We start from the raw sequence: 13,981 nt of genomic DNA, 5'->3' as shown, positions 1-13,981 counted from the left end.
GAGACAGTCGGGTAGTGAGACAGTCGGGTAGTGAGACAGTCGGGTAGTGAGACACATGAGGAGCTTTCAAAGTGATCTACTGCACAACTAGGATTTTCTTATTCATGCAATATGAATATGGCACAATATGTTTTATATGAATCATATGAATCCGGTCTGTAAAATCATCAAGTTCAACATCAGAAACAGATGAACAGGAAAATAAAATGCATTTGATGTTGGGCAGTAAACATTAAACGTCATCTTTACATGGTTCATTTGTGGTTACCTTCAAAGTCTGACTGGGGCTTAAATTAAATAGCTTAAAATCTAATTTAAGTCGAAATTATTTAGACCATGAAACTATAATTATAGCTTGTTATTAACTTTGCTACAAGCAACATGTCTTTAGCTGGTTCCATTACATATAAAGGCTACCATTATTGAATAAATAAGTAAAACATGAGCTGTAAATCTGGAATCTAGCTTTTCTTCTTCTTCTTTTAAAGACTAAGTTAAGAGGGAATGAAATATCCTGAACTCTGTTGATCCCTTGCATTCACTCTTTTAGACTAAAGGAAAAGTTAGCTGGCTGGTTTCCACAGGTTTTTTTTTTTATGAGTCAGCTCATAAGAAACCAAAACTGCCTAAAAGCAGTGCCTTAAAGTTTCTGTCACACCGGATGAACAACAATGGGAACGTCCCCGACTCTCAGCGATACAGAGGTGCATTGTTTACACTCTGTGCGTGTTGGTGCATGATGGGCGAGTCACAAAGCGTGACCGCCCAGCCGCATCAGGTCCTCCCAATCAGAGGAGATCTAACCGAGCCGGGTGGTTAACGCCAGAGGAATGTGAAGGACAAACATAAAAGTGAAACAACGCTGGAGGATGACGGAGACAGAGAGAGAGTTAGAAAGAGGTAATGAGCTCTCACTCTTCAGCCTGTATGGAGTCGGCTGGAGCCACGTAGTTACTGGGGATGTAACCTTTGTGTCCAGTGTTGATGGAGCGAGCCTCCCACCAGTCGCCTTCCCTGAACAGAGAAGAAAATTAGAAATCAGAAACTCACAAAAGCATTGGTTGAAGAACACACCTACTCATAAGACTGCAGGTACGAGAGAAAAGGAACAAGGTCACAACACGCGTCATTCAACCACGTCATCACATTGTGGGTTTTTAAACCACGTCGAGCTGTGGAGGAGGAGATATTCAGATGCTTCAAGGAAAAAGTACCAATAGCACGATGTGATACAAGTCCTGCATTACAAACCCGACCCTCAGTAAAAGAATAAAAGTATCAAAATATGGCCCTTGATTGACACTATGTCTCAACTGAACAGATTGTGAATACAGACGAATCAACGCATCTCTGATCTTTGGGCTCTATGATCTTTAGAAGCCTGTCGTGTGTGCTTTAATATTAAATGTTAATCTGAAGGTTTCTAGTGACTACAGCCGTCTGAGACACGCAGCAAATTAAAAAGTCCAATATTTCCTTCTGAAATGTAGCGGAAAATGGAAATACATCACTAAAGTACTTCAAAGTTGTACTCTACTACAGTTCTTGAATAAATGTGCTTAGTTACTTGGCAACACTTTCTATGACGGCTGAGTCTATAATGTATCATAAACATACTTATGATGCATTATAAACAGTGTATTGAACTGTATAATCATATTTATACGCACTAATAAATATTCATTATGCTTTATTACAGTTATAACGCATTATAAAGCATTTTACATGGTACAGTGTGAAAATAAAATGGCTGACTTTTACATGTGCTTAATGTACTGTGATATCTGCTCTAAACCATATAGAAGACTATAGAAACAAAATACTGCATTCATAAGATCAGCACATCTGGCCACAGTTTCTGGTGTTTTTAATCAGCAGAAGCTTGAATTCGAGGAGGAGGAACTGAGGTGTAGGGAAAATCTGTCTGCTGGCATTTTTGTAAAAACCAAGCAAATGCCGCCTCCTCCTCCTCCTCCTCCTCCTCCTCCTCCTCCCACCTCTTCTCTGAAAGCAGATGGTATTCTCATCACCGCAAACTCAACGTGCTCACGGACAGCGGCTGAAGACGTGATCTGTGGAGAATTTGGAGCTCTGCCCATTTTCCCACCTGGGAGCAAGACGATGCTGCTGCAGTAAGTCGTAGGAGGAGAGAGCAATTTCCCTTTTCATTATTTATTATTATTATTGTTATTAAATGTATTCTGTTCTAGAGATAAAGTGCACAATATACCTATTGTATTGTATATTAGGGATCAGGCTCCCACAAATAACAATTAGAAAATGAGCAATGAAAATAAAAACTGATTCCATAATAACCCAGTGAGTTTGAACTTCAGGCATATTATCAATGCATTGTTGGTGTCTTTGAATACAAATTCTGTAAATGTTGATACTATATTCATCTATTGTATTATGTGCATTGCTTGTATTCTAATAAATGAGGGTAGAGCGGGATGTTTTACATTCTAACCCTAAACTAGAGGAATGATCTACGGCGGGAGGAAAGCGATGGCGACTTTAACAGATGGCCCATTAGACGAACCCATTAACCCAGACAGATTTCTGCCCCGATATCAGACCTGAATACTATGAGGGATTAAACACACACACACACACACATCCACGTACACACAAATGCACACAGCAGGAGTCCGTCCGTGTAAAAGCAAATAGACTCACGTGTTGTTGATAATCTGGAAGCGGTCCCCTTTTTTGAACGACAGATCATCCGACGTCCTCGCTTCGTAGTCGTACAGCGCCACGAAAAAAGTCACACCACCTGAAAGCACGAGAAACTGAGCGTTGGAGGTGTGCACACGTACGATAGTTAGTTAATCCCACAGAGACCAAAAGAAAATGTCCCGATTCCTTTAATCCAGTCTCGTTTGATCTTGAAATGTTGCACTATGAAAACACTGCAAACAACATTTGACCGTCAAATAAAGACGACAACATTTGAATTAGCTTCCCTTCTTACTTTTATAATATTTCTTACTTGAGCTAAGCAAACAAACTGATGAACAATGATGCTAATAACTATTTTTTACTTTAATGTCGCACATCCTGCAAAAAAATACAACCATCTCTCTTAACTTTAATACATTCAAAGAACACATGAGGGGATAAGAGGATATTCCGTTCACATTTGCCAAAACTCTGTGGCCTCCCTTCAAGTCAGTGAACCAAACGGACTAATCTCTCATATATAATGGAAAGAGTAGATTTGTTTGTAGTCTGAAGTGACGGAGTGCAGAGAGCCAACAGGACTCTGAAATGTTTATCTTGAGGAGGAATTAGATCTACAGCAGCCCTTCAGGCCAGATTATCCTCCTTGAGAGAGCGAGACAGGGACTGAGGGATATGTGTGTGTGTGCGTGTGTGTTTGCATGTGTGTGTGCGCTTTAGGAGGAAACATTATTCTTTGTTGTGTACATTTACTGCATAATTTAACCATCCAATCTACATCTGCATTAAGCACCTGAAATTGCACGAGATAACGCTTGATGCCACCAAGAGTCCATTTAATGTACCAACAAATCCATAATAAAAAAAGTCATTCTGATTACGAGTATTGCTGCAAATGAAAATGTATGCTCGACTTTAATCCACGGCATGCAATTGTTTTCTTTGGCTCCAGAGACGCCACGCCCGCTGCACCGCCTCCCATATAAGAGACCTATTTGGAGTTTCTCGTTGGTCGACTCGTCTCAAATGTCTAATTTGCATAACATCTGCTGCTCATAACGTCCCGCGCATAACAAATGTTCAGCAGAGTTTATTCTAAAGTTGTACACTGATTTACACGTAATGAAAACAGAATGAAAAATGTTATGAGGATTGCAAATTAGTTTACTTTCATTTTGTCTTCTGTTATAAAACAGCTTTTACATCTGTTTCTTGGGGACCCAAAGTTATCTGAATTTATTTAAATAATTAAGGACATTTAATTCAAGTTGAGAAACTTTCAAAGCCTTTTTTTCTTTTACATCACATATGCATGTTTCCTTTGTCTCCCACTGAAACCTTAAATCCTCTCCACAGACTGACCTGGGATGACGCCGGGGAAGGGACTGCTCACAGCCACCGAGGTGAAGGAGGTGGACGCTCCGCCGAACGGCGTCATGATTGAAGACGCCCCGCCAAAGGGCGTGAGGGAGGCAGCGTGACTGTTGTAGCTGTTGTTGTGTGTCTTCATGGCGGGCGAGTGACCCATCATGGTGGGGTCCGGCCCGTAGTGGCCCAGGTGGGCGTTGATCGGCGTGGCGTTGGAGTTGTCGGGGCGGTACTTTAGCGCCGGGCCCTTGTCCTCTTTACTCCTGACGCAACCCATCGTCAAGCCTGCAGGGAGAAGGAAAAGAAGGAGATTTGAGTTTGATCTTCATTTCTACATCGACGAAGCCATCTTAGAAACTTGCAACACAAGTTCTAGGTTATGGATTGTGATGAACTCGTACAAAACGTCTCTGGATGTGGTGAGATACACATTTAAGACACTAACTACAAACTACGAATGTCATATTAAGTGTATTTAATGTTTGAATTAATCCAAAAATCTGCCAGAAAAACACAATATTTGTGAATTTAGGTACAATCTGAATATACAAATGCAAAAGATGCCGGTTGTAAAGGTGGCTAAAGTTAGGGACAGAATTATTGAAACCTGTGTCTTAAAAAGAATAGACATCCCACACTGTCCACCAAGATGCACAGATGTATTTAGTCCTGATCAATGACTTCAACATGTAGACTGATAGAGCTGTCTGTCACTAGGTAGCCGACAAAATCCTGTAACAACACGTGAAATCCTGTTACTTTATGTTCCTGAACCAACACGCAGTCAGATATCCACCGATATTTGGCATGAAAATGGAAAAGAATGGACTAAGTTTACATGAGATGGTGGAAGATCATTAAAGATCATTTAAAGGGGGAATGAACTTCAAGACGAAGACCAAACTTTTTTACCGTTTGTCCTCAGTTCTCTCAGTTTTGTTAAAATCCTTATTCATTACTGTTATGTTGACAGCCGATTCCATTTCTAAGTATTCAACGTGTCTAAAATGTGCCAAATTATGTTCATTGTTTCATTTCTAATGATTGTTAGACACCACACGTGTATGATTTTATGGCCCAGAGAGGAACAGACCCGGTACTGTAATTGTCCCATATTTAACAGGTGTTTCGGTGTATAAATTACCATCAGAACCTTAAAGTCATGAGTTCCTGCTTTACCATGGTAGGCTGAGCTTGTGTCACAATGTGCAGAGAAATAATTATGCTATTGTACATACTCGTCTGGGGCTGTTTTTGGGTGGTCTTAGCATAACTCTCCCATGCAGAAAACAAAGACTGCATGCAAAACGGATGACTTCACAAGTTTGAACAAAAGCCCGTCAAGCTAGCAGAGCTAGAAACTAGATCCCGATAGAGCCTGTGGCCATTTCAGCTCTGCCCTGCGATCACACAATCACTGACATGGATCTGTGAGGGGCAAAAAAGCCCTTTGGTGTTAAGACTTAGCGCTCACTCCTACACGAGTCCCTGTGTGTTTTCTGTACATCAACCAAAGAGCAAATGACTGCACACAAACACAAAGACATGAAACTAGAATTACTGCCTCACGGATATATTCCTCCGCCAACAAGTCAGATCCACTGTCAGTGACTCATATCCTTGGATTTGTAGAAATGTTACGACATAGTGTAGTTTAAAATGCCCGTCAGTGACAGGTCACGTATTGGTGTAACAGGAGCAGAGAGGTGTGTGCTGCTGTCACTCGTAGATGGGAAACAAAGCAGAGACAGAAAACAAAAAGGCAAGAGAAGCAGAACACAGAGGACAGCTCTCACAGCTCAGTGGCTTTGCTTAACAAAGGCTTTAACCCATCTACTGATGTTAATGCTTGTTCTTGTGAAGAACTGCAGGCGTCCATATTTCTGTGAATTATAAATTCTCATCACAGGCTATGTTTTGGTTAATAGCTTTATTTTCTATTCATTATTTTGAGTTGAGCACATGTGCATATTTAACGCTTATATATTAGCTTATGTTTTGCGCATTTGAATATTTTCTTTTTTTGAAGGGAGCTACTTTGTTAAAGCTCTCAAAGTGGTTTCCTGCAATTTTGCCTTCTGGACATATTCGATATTTTTCCCGCCATTAGCCGTTTGAGTTCAGGTTAGCTGCTCAGACTGATAGAGAAAGTTACTTCACATCTGGAAGAGGTGAGATGTCCAAAGCAGGCCGCTCTCCCTCTGTCAATAATTGTAAATCGTGTATTGATCAGCCAGTTCTTTGTCCTATCAAACTGGAACTAAGGCCATGTCCACGTTGCTGACCTTGTTGTCTTTACTAGCAGCTGTTGTGCAGTAAAAGTCTGCATTTCTGTGGAGGAAGCAGCCGTTATTGGAGCGATTAGAGAGTGGCGTGACCAGCGGCATTATCAGCCCTACGGAGCAGACGTCTGAAGTCAATGTTAGCAGTAAATGCTATCCAGTAGGACAGATGGCTAAGCCACCAGCAGAGCTACGAGTGAGAACAGACAACAACGAGGAAACGAGTAAGAGACGTGTGTTGACCACATTTATGGACCCATAATCTAGTAAACGTTTACGTGTAAGCGTTGATTTTAAAGTACATTTGATGTGTGTGTGAGAGAGAGAGAGAGAAAGACCCGCAGCGCTGTAACTAAGTCTGAAAAATAAAACTTCTAAAACTTTCCACGACCTGTGTCTGAGTTTATAGAGGAAGATCTTAAGTATCAAACACAACCGTTCATTATTAAAGACTACTTTATTACGTAGTATTTTTTTAAACTAAGCAACCAATCTACTTCCTGTTTTCACGTGCATGCCCAGTGTACGTTAATGGTCACGTGATGTACGTTAATGGTCACGCGATATCTGTTTTCGAAGGTTGCCGTGTGGATGCAGATCAATTCGAAAAACCGATGCTGAAACGCCCGTGTGGACGGAGATCGGAGTAGTGTGGATGTACTCTAAATCCCCCGGTGAAGAAAACAAATCCGTTGAATCTCAACTGAAAGAATGGCGGCAGCTTGTAAAGGTCAGCGCTACAACTAAACCTCATTAGGGTCAACAGTCAATGTATGGATATACTTATTTGAGATGGATGGTGTATTGACTTTCTCCCACCAACAGATGGTACGGACTGAAAGCCAATGCTGAGGCAGCGGAACAGTCATTGTTTAAAAGGCAAATGAGGAATTGTCTCAGTTCAATAGCTGGCGCGCTTTTTATTCTTTGTGTAGTTGTTTGCACAGAGAATCACTTATCGTATTCTTACATTTAACTCACGCTGCGTCTACTTGCCAGATACAAACAAAATGTAAGAGAAGTGGATGAAGATGAAATGATATTATTTGGCCCAAATACAATCAGTAGGTCAGTAGAACTCGTGTACATTGGCCAGCTAATCAGTCCACTTTAAACGATGTCCCTTTCGGAAACCAGACGCTCTTCACCGGCTTGTTTACCGCGGACAGAATAACAGCCGGTGACGACAGCATGCGAGCATGGCAGCACTACTTGTGCTGGCAGTTTGTTAGTGTTTAAAATGCAACGCAACATGAAACATGGCGGCTCTTTTTAGCAGTCAGAGTGTCTCCGTCTTACTAAAATTGCAATGTAGTGGGTGTAAAATGACAACAATGTATAGTTTGATGAACTTTTTCAGTTCTCTGGCTTCTTTACAGCTTCACCGCCAAAACACACGAGGTACAGCTGAGATTGTGTGGGTGTTCTTTCTTATTTTAGTACAAGAAAACATATCAGGAAAGAGCCTGAACAGTGAAGACTCTTTTTCCTTCAAAGAAACATCAAACTAGTTGACAGACTTTTCGAAAAATGGACATGCTAGTTTTTGTCAGGGGGATTCTCAATACAGCTTCACACAAAAAAAGCAATAGTCTCTCAAGCAGAGCTGAAATGATGAGTCGTTTGATCTATTGTCAGAAAATGAATCAGCAACTACCTTTTTTTCCAAAGTCATTTTTCAAGAGCAAATTTCTTTGTTCCAACTGCTCAATTGTTGGGGTTTGCTGCTTTTTTACGCGATAAACTCAATATTTTGAAATGTTGGTCAGATAAATCTGAAGAAGTCACTTACAGCTTACAGGAAATCGTAATGTCATTCTTCCACTAATACAGACATTTTACAGACCCAACTGGTGAACCCAGAATGAAAATAATCGTTAAGTCGCGTTCTAGGTCAAGTGCTCTGAACCTCCAGGTCTGAGTTCATTGCGCAGCAGACCAAACTAAACAAACGTCACAGTAGAAGCCACCGACATCAGAGCAGAAGACAACATAAACATGGCCGCCACCTTTGACCTTATCCTGTCGCACATGTCAACCACTACATTTCCAAATGTCCTGAACACTTAGTGTCTGACGCTGGAGTTAATGCTGCAGCAAAGCTGAAAGAAAACAAGGTGTGAGAGAGTCAGTGTGGTTTAAGGTCTAAGGAGCGTCTCAGTGATTCAAATCCTCGGCCGTGTCCCTGAAACAAACACTCCAGACCGATTGGCTAATCCTGATGATCATGACGACTGTTGGTACAGAGACTCAGCTTCAACTAGCAGCTCACCTTAATACTATGTGCAATATCTGCTTTAAAATGAAGCAAACTATCCGGATCATCAAGGATGAGGAGGATCAATGCACTTCAAAACTCTTCCCGTGTGTCTTTTAAAACCTTTTCTCAGGTATCAGTAGTTTCACTTTCTGTTTGGGAGACTCTAATGATCAATGTTCCCAAATGCTGTCATGTAATTATAGGCTGAATAGTGCATTAAAGAAAACTCCCCTTTACGAAACGATTTGCAAACCTTTTCCCATTTGAACCACGATGCACCGAGAGGATTCACTCTTAAAATGGCCACGAGTAGATAGCAAGCCTGAGCGAGTCCACAGGATCTGGCGTGTCAGATTAGTTCAACTCCCACAAGTTCTACTTTGGATCCTCTTTGGCTCAAGATATACAAGACATGGCTTACAGCGAAAAAAAGCTGTCATAGTGATTTATTGAAAAAAATCTAAATGATAGATACCAATAGAAAGCAATGGGAAGGTGTTGTTTTTAATAATATAAATCACTTTTCCTGCTGCCACAGACACCAAACAGTTAATTATTTTAGGACAACTAGTGAGCATAAACACATTTAAACCTTATGATGCTGTCCAGATCCAGAATTTGGGACAATACCAGATTCCAAAATCACTAAATTTGGAAAGTCATCAACATTACATCACTTTCAGCAAACTTCCCGGAGAACAATGAGGACAAAACATCATCGCCAGTCCTGTTTTAACTGAATATGCTCTGGTCGAGCTCAGCTAAAAACACAGCCGGCTACCGATAGATAGACCAACAGATACTCAACTTTCCTGCAGTTAATACGGACATGTGAACTAACCACAGACAGTTTCTTCATTCATGGACTCACAGCGGTGCGCGGCTGCAGAATGAATATAGGCTAAACACTGGAATCTATATTTTACATATCCCTTTTGGCCTGGTGGGGGTTCCCTGTGGCCTAAACAAATTCTAGGGGGAAACACCGAAAGTAGTTTTTGAAAAAAAAACAACAAAAAGGCATTTCATTTAACAAATGTATCACCCAGCCTTTGAACCACCCATGAAGAACTGAGCTCCGAGAAGAACAGAAAAGGCCAGCTCTCCAGAGAAAGCCTTTGGATTCATTCTTTTGTGCGTCTCATCTACCTTTTGTTATGGACGAAGAGAAAGTACCTCGTGGTGCTCCCCCACAGAGCTCATCACACTCGCAATCCCCTGAGCTATACAATCCCCATACACATGCTAACACGGAGCAGCACGAATGCTAAGAAGGGCACAGACACACTGTCCTTAGGGTGGTGGAGCCAAAAAGCCCAAAACGTCAATCAAGAGTGCTACAATTCAATTTCCAACACAACCAGCTGCCTCTTTAGACAGGAACACATTTACAACCACAGCTCCTTTAAAAAGGGACAATTTCATTATTGCAGCAGACTTAACAAAATCATTGTAGGGTTTGTGGATAACCTTATGCAAACCACTTTACAGAATGTCCCCTGGTCTATCCTCTGTGGAGGATTTCATTCAGATTTAACGGCCCTCAAATGACACGTTTGAGTCCTGGGAGGGAAAAAGCAGTTCATGTAACACTGAGAAATGAAGAGCGAGGATATCTGCGGGAAAGAGAGTGATCGTTCTTGAGTGACAAATTTCCAAAAACTAATGACGGCTCAAATCAAGCTCCCATTAAATCAAATTACAGGCAGATTATTGTATGGTCTCTCGGGTGGTTTCCCTAAATGAGGCTGTTACACACACACACACACACACACACACACACACTGAGATGAGCTGGAAGAAATGTGTCATTCTTTTGGTGGCTCAAAGGGAACACAGTAAATACCGCCTCGAGCTCGCACAGAGATGTGGGTTATGGATTTAATGGACAAATGTAAATGAGCTTTTTAAGCATTCATTTAAACTTTGAGCTCAAATATATTGGAAGAAACAGTTTGGTATTTCGCATATTTATAAGTTCAGACGTACCAGATGAGTTCAAATGCGCACATTTACTCTACCACACGAGAGACACTATGTTTGGGAATCTTAAACGAGCTGCATTGAGCACAACATGAAATAGAAGGGACATTTATTCGCACACTCCCACACATTTGTGAATAACTTTACTTCCAGGCATACTGTCCAAGCGCACACAAAAGGCAGCGGTATGTGCTCAAACAAACGCTGGAGCCAGACCTCCTCCGAGGACGTGAGGCCGTGTGCCAGACTGCCAGTGATGCCGTGTCAGATTAAGGAGACACAGGCTGCTGCTGCTGCTGCTTCCCACAGGGCCGAAGGCAACGAGGCCGGAGAGCTGCAGGAGGTGAAGCTTTTGCCGTTGCTTGCATGCTGGCAACATTCAGGAGAAAACAATCCCAGCACTACACGGAACCAGGAAAAACTGTTGCCATTAAATCTGGGACAGGCTCAAAAACATGTTGGCATCATAGGGCAAAAATATTAGAATTACTTTTTAACATATACAGGAATTTAAGGGGTACCCCAAGGGTAGGCAGTTTTCTGGTAAAAGCATACAAAAACAGAGCCGAATTTGAAAACACTGTAATCCTGCAGCCCTCCTCTCACCAGACCAACACCGTAATGTGCTTCACCGTCCTTCATACAGTAACTCATTCACTTCAAACAACAAAGCAACAACATTGGCAAAGTGTTTCAGAGACGGGAGAGAGAATGTTGAAAGTTGTTTAGACGTCTGCTAACAGTAGCCGGGAGCAGATGACTAAACTACCAGCACTGTATTCCCTCCGTCTCCATAAGGCTTCACAGACATTGTACCCTTTGATAAGTTGCGTTGCTCTGCAGTGCAGGCAGATGTTGCCACGGCTTGAATAACAACTTTTCCTGCAGGGTATCCAGCCGTTAAATCAGACTTTTTAACCCGAAGAGATGTGGTCGCACATCTTTATTAGTAGAACGGCCAACACCCTCTCTCTCTCTCTGAAATGACCTGTGATTGGCTCCCGTCCACGGGCTAGATTGTTGTAGAGGAGGTGCAGAAGTCCACTTGAATTACAATATTCTGTGAACTTTCAAAACGGACAGTCTGACATTCACACCCTCTTCACTCTGTGATTGGCCAGCTGTGTGGAGGTCAGAGAGGAGCCTGGACTTCCCATTAAAGCTCTGTGTAAACGGGAACACTTTGACTACCGTGACGTTTATGTAATTCATTCACCGAGCGTGACACAGCTCTGAACTCTCGTTAACCATTCTGACTCATCAGATAAGATGCGACTCCGCAGCGCACTGGGAGAGGCCCTTCCACCTTTGAGCCACCGCCTTCAGTAACCTTTGCAGTCACTTGGAACAAAACTGCACACTCCTAAAAGAAAGGTGTATATCCAGAGACTACAGGTTTTTTATGTACAGTTAAGACTTTAGCGCATAGGAATGGATGTGAAACTTCGTTACTAACCTGAACCTGGCAGCGAAGGCCTTCTTTACTTAATCTTTGATCAGATAGCTCTTGTTTTAAATCAAAACTGTGTCAGTTTTTGACTATTACATATAGGCAACACTCTTTTTTTGGTTGTATAGCTGCACTGGCCTCTTGGGGGAGTGTTGGGATCAATGAGACAAGAAATATGATCCAGAAAGTCCAGTTGGAGCAAAAGATGAATGTGTTTAAAGGCGTGTCCGATTCAAAAACACTACACTAGTGGTTTCTCATACTCGCAGGACTGTACAATTCTGGGAAGTTACTACAGAAGCAACTGTTTCATGTTTCGTTGCATTGCCGGGTCCAACTTTGACGGATGACCCTGTAGAGAGGGAGTGCCAATGCAAGGCGGGTCCGGCAAAACAACATCCATAAAAACAACAACCTGGCTCTGCCTACGTTCAAGCGCAATGAGACGCCATCCTGCAAGGAGCCAATCAGATATGTGGAAGCACACCACCCGTTCACCTCTCAGTCTGAAGATGAAGTAGTCAACATCGTGACATCTTTCCAGAGTTGTAAAAAAACGTGTCTCGCGGTGCCCTCGTTTTCAAATGAAGGGATATTTTCGGTCTCAGTTGAACCTGTTGAACCTCTGACCACATTCAAAAATCACAGCTGAGTTTAGTCGGTTTTACTGTGACCACACCCCGGCTGTGATATAGCGTGGCACCATGGTACCACGCTATATCACAGCTGCACAGGGAAGGCCAGATGTACAGTATATCTCAGAGTACTACTACCATCGTATCTGCAGCAGTATCAACGCTTTTCAAATGATACTCAGTCGTATTAGAGAGACACATGAAAAGTCAAAAGCAGGGCAGAAGCTATTTTGTCACAAAACATATTGCTTTAGACTGTGAAATGGTGAAAGAAGTATCACAATGTCTCAGCGCAAAAGTAACATCTTCAATAGTTCTTGTCTGCCAAACAAAAACTCCAAATTCGGCGATATGAACCACAGAAAAGCAGCAAGTCTCACATTTAGGAAGGAGAAACAAGTGAATGTTGGCATCACAAATGACTTAAAGGATTCATTGATCTCTATAATGTTTTACATTGATCCTTTCAGCGCTACAACTAAAGGTACTTAGGAGGCTGTAACTCGACTGCTCAGAGTTTTTCTCACATGCCTTTGCACAAACAGCAGCATGTGAAGTCCACAAGCCGAACTTGCTCGTGCTACGAAACACCGATCGAGTGCATTAAGCCTGAAAAGCTAAGTTGACAGACTCGCTCCGCAAACACCGGCCACAATCACAGAGAGCCCAGGAGGTACCAGGGGCCGCAGAACCGCCACTGAAGCCCAACTCCGTAATTGCCCTGGCACGCTCTCTGAGGCGCAGCTCGGCCTTATCTTCAGGGCAGCCTGCCATCTCTGCCAATCACAGTGAGTGGAGAGGGCCAGCGGGGGTGGTGGTGGGGGAGGAGAGGAACTTCCTTCCGAATCCATTCATGCCATTGAGGCCACCTGCTGTGCCTGTCTATGAGCTAGAGTGACGCTGGGATAGAGAGAAGAGAGAGAGAGGGCCATCTTCAAGCAGTAACACAGAAGAGCTCTTCTTGTTTCTCCGTGGCCACATCGTTGACCGACGATGTCTGAAATCTGATTCTACTTTTGTGAAAAGGAAGAAACACAAAATGCGAGAGCGTGGGGCGTTATGACTTTAACCTTTTTTGCTGTCTCACAACAGACTGGAAGCTTTTAATCAGCAGACTAACGATTCTGCAGAGACACGTTCGTTCCATGAGGACACTTGAGGATAATGCGAGGATCTTTAAAGCCTCCAGTTAAACTCAAGTCCCTGAACCCCGGCCAGCACCACCTGTTAGCGCTCCTCACTCCTCTGCCAACAGCCCACTCCTTTCCAGCTGTGTGTGTGTGTGTGTGTGTGTGTGTGTGTGTGTGTGTGTGTGTGT

General features: G+C 42.6%; 1 protein-coding gene across 1 annotated transcript in view; it reads right to left on the bottom strand.

Moving 5' to 3' along the window:
- yes1 (YES proto-oncogene 1, Src family tyrosine kinase) overlaps positions 1-13,981 on the bottom strand; it is a 22,747-nt gene that overhangs the window by 7,554 nt on the left and 1,212 nt on the right. The window contains exons 2-4 of the mRNA XM_031865242.1: positions 4,048-4,338; positions 2,680-2,779; positions 916-1,014 (exon numbers count right to left, since the gene is read on the bottom strand). Of these exons, the coding sequence (XP_031721102.1) occupies positions 916-1,014; positions 2,680-2,779; positions 4,048-4,330 (482 nt within the window). The 5' untranslated portion in view covers positions 4,331-4,338. The remainder of the gene's footprint in view (positions 1-915; positions 1,015-2,679; positions 2,780-4,047; positions 4,339-13,981) is intronic.

The sequence above is a fragment of the Anarrhichthys ocellatus genome, unplaced genomic scaffold (genome assembly GCF_004355925.1).
Source record: "Anarrhichthys ocellatus isolate YVR2014 unplaced genomic scaffold, GSC_Weel_1.0 scaffold32, whole genome shotgun sequence".
Taxonomy (NCBI): domain Eukaryota; kingdom Metazoa; phylum Chordata; class Actinopteri; order Perciformes; family Anarhichadidae; genus Anarrhichthys; species Anarrhichthys ocellatus.
This window is presented reverse-complemented; position numbering and strand designations above follow the sequence as displayed.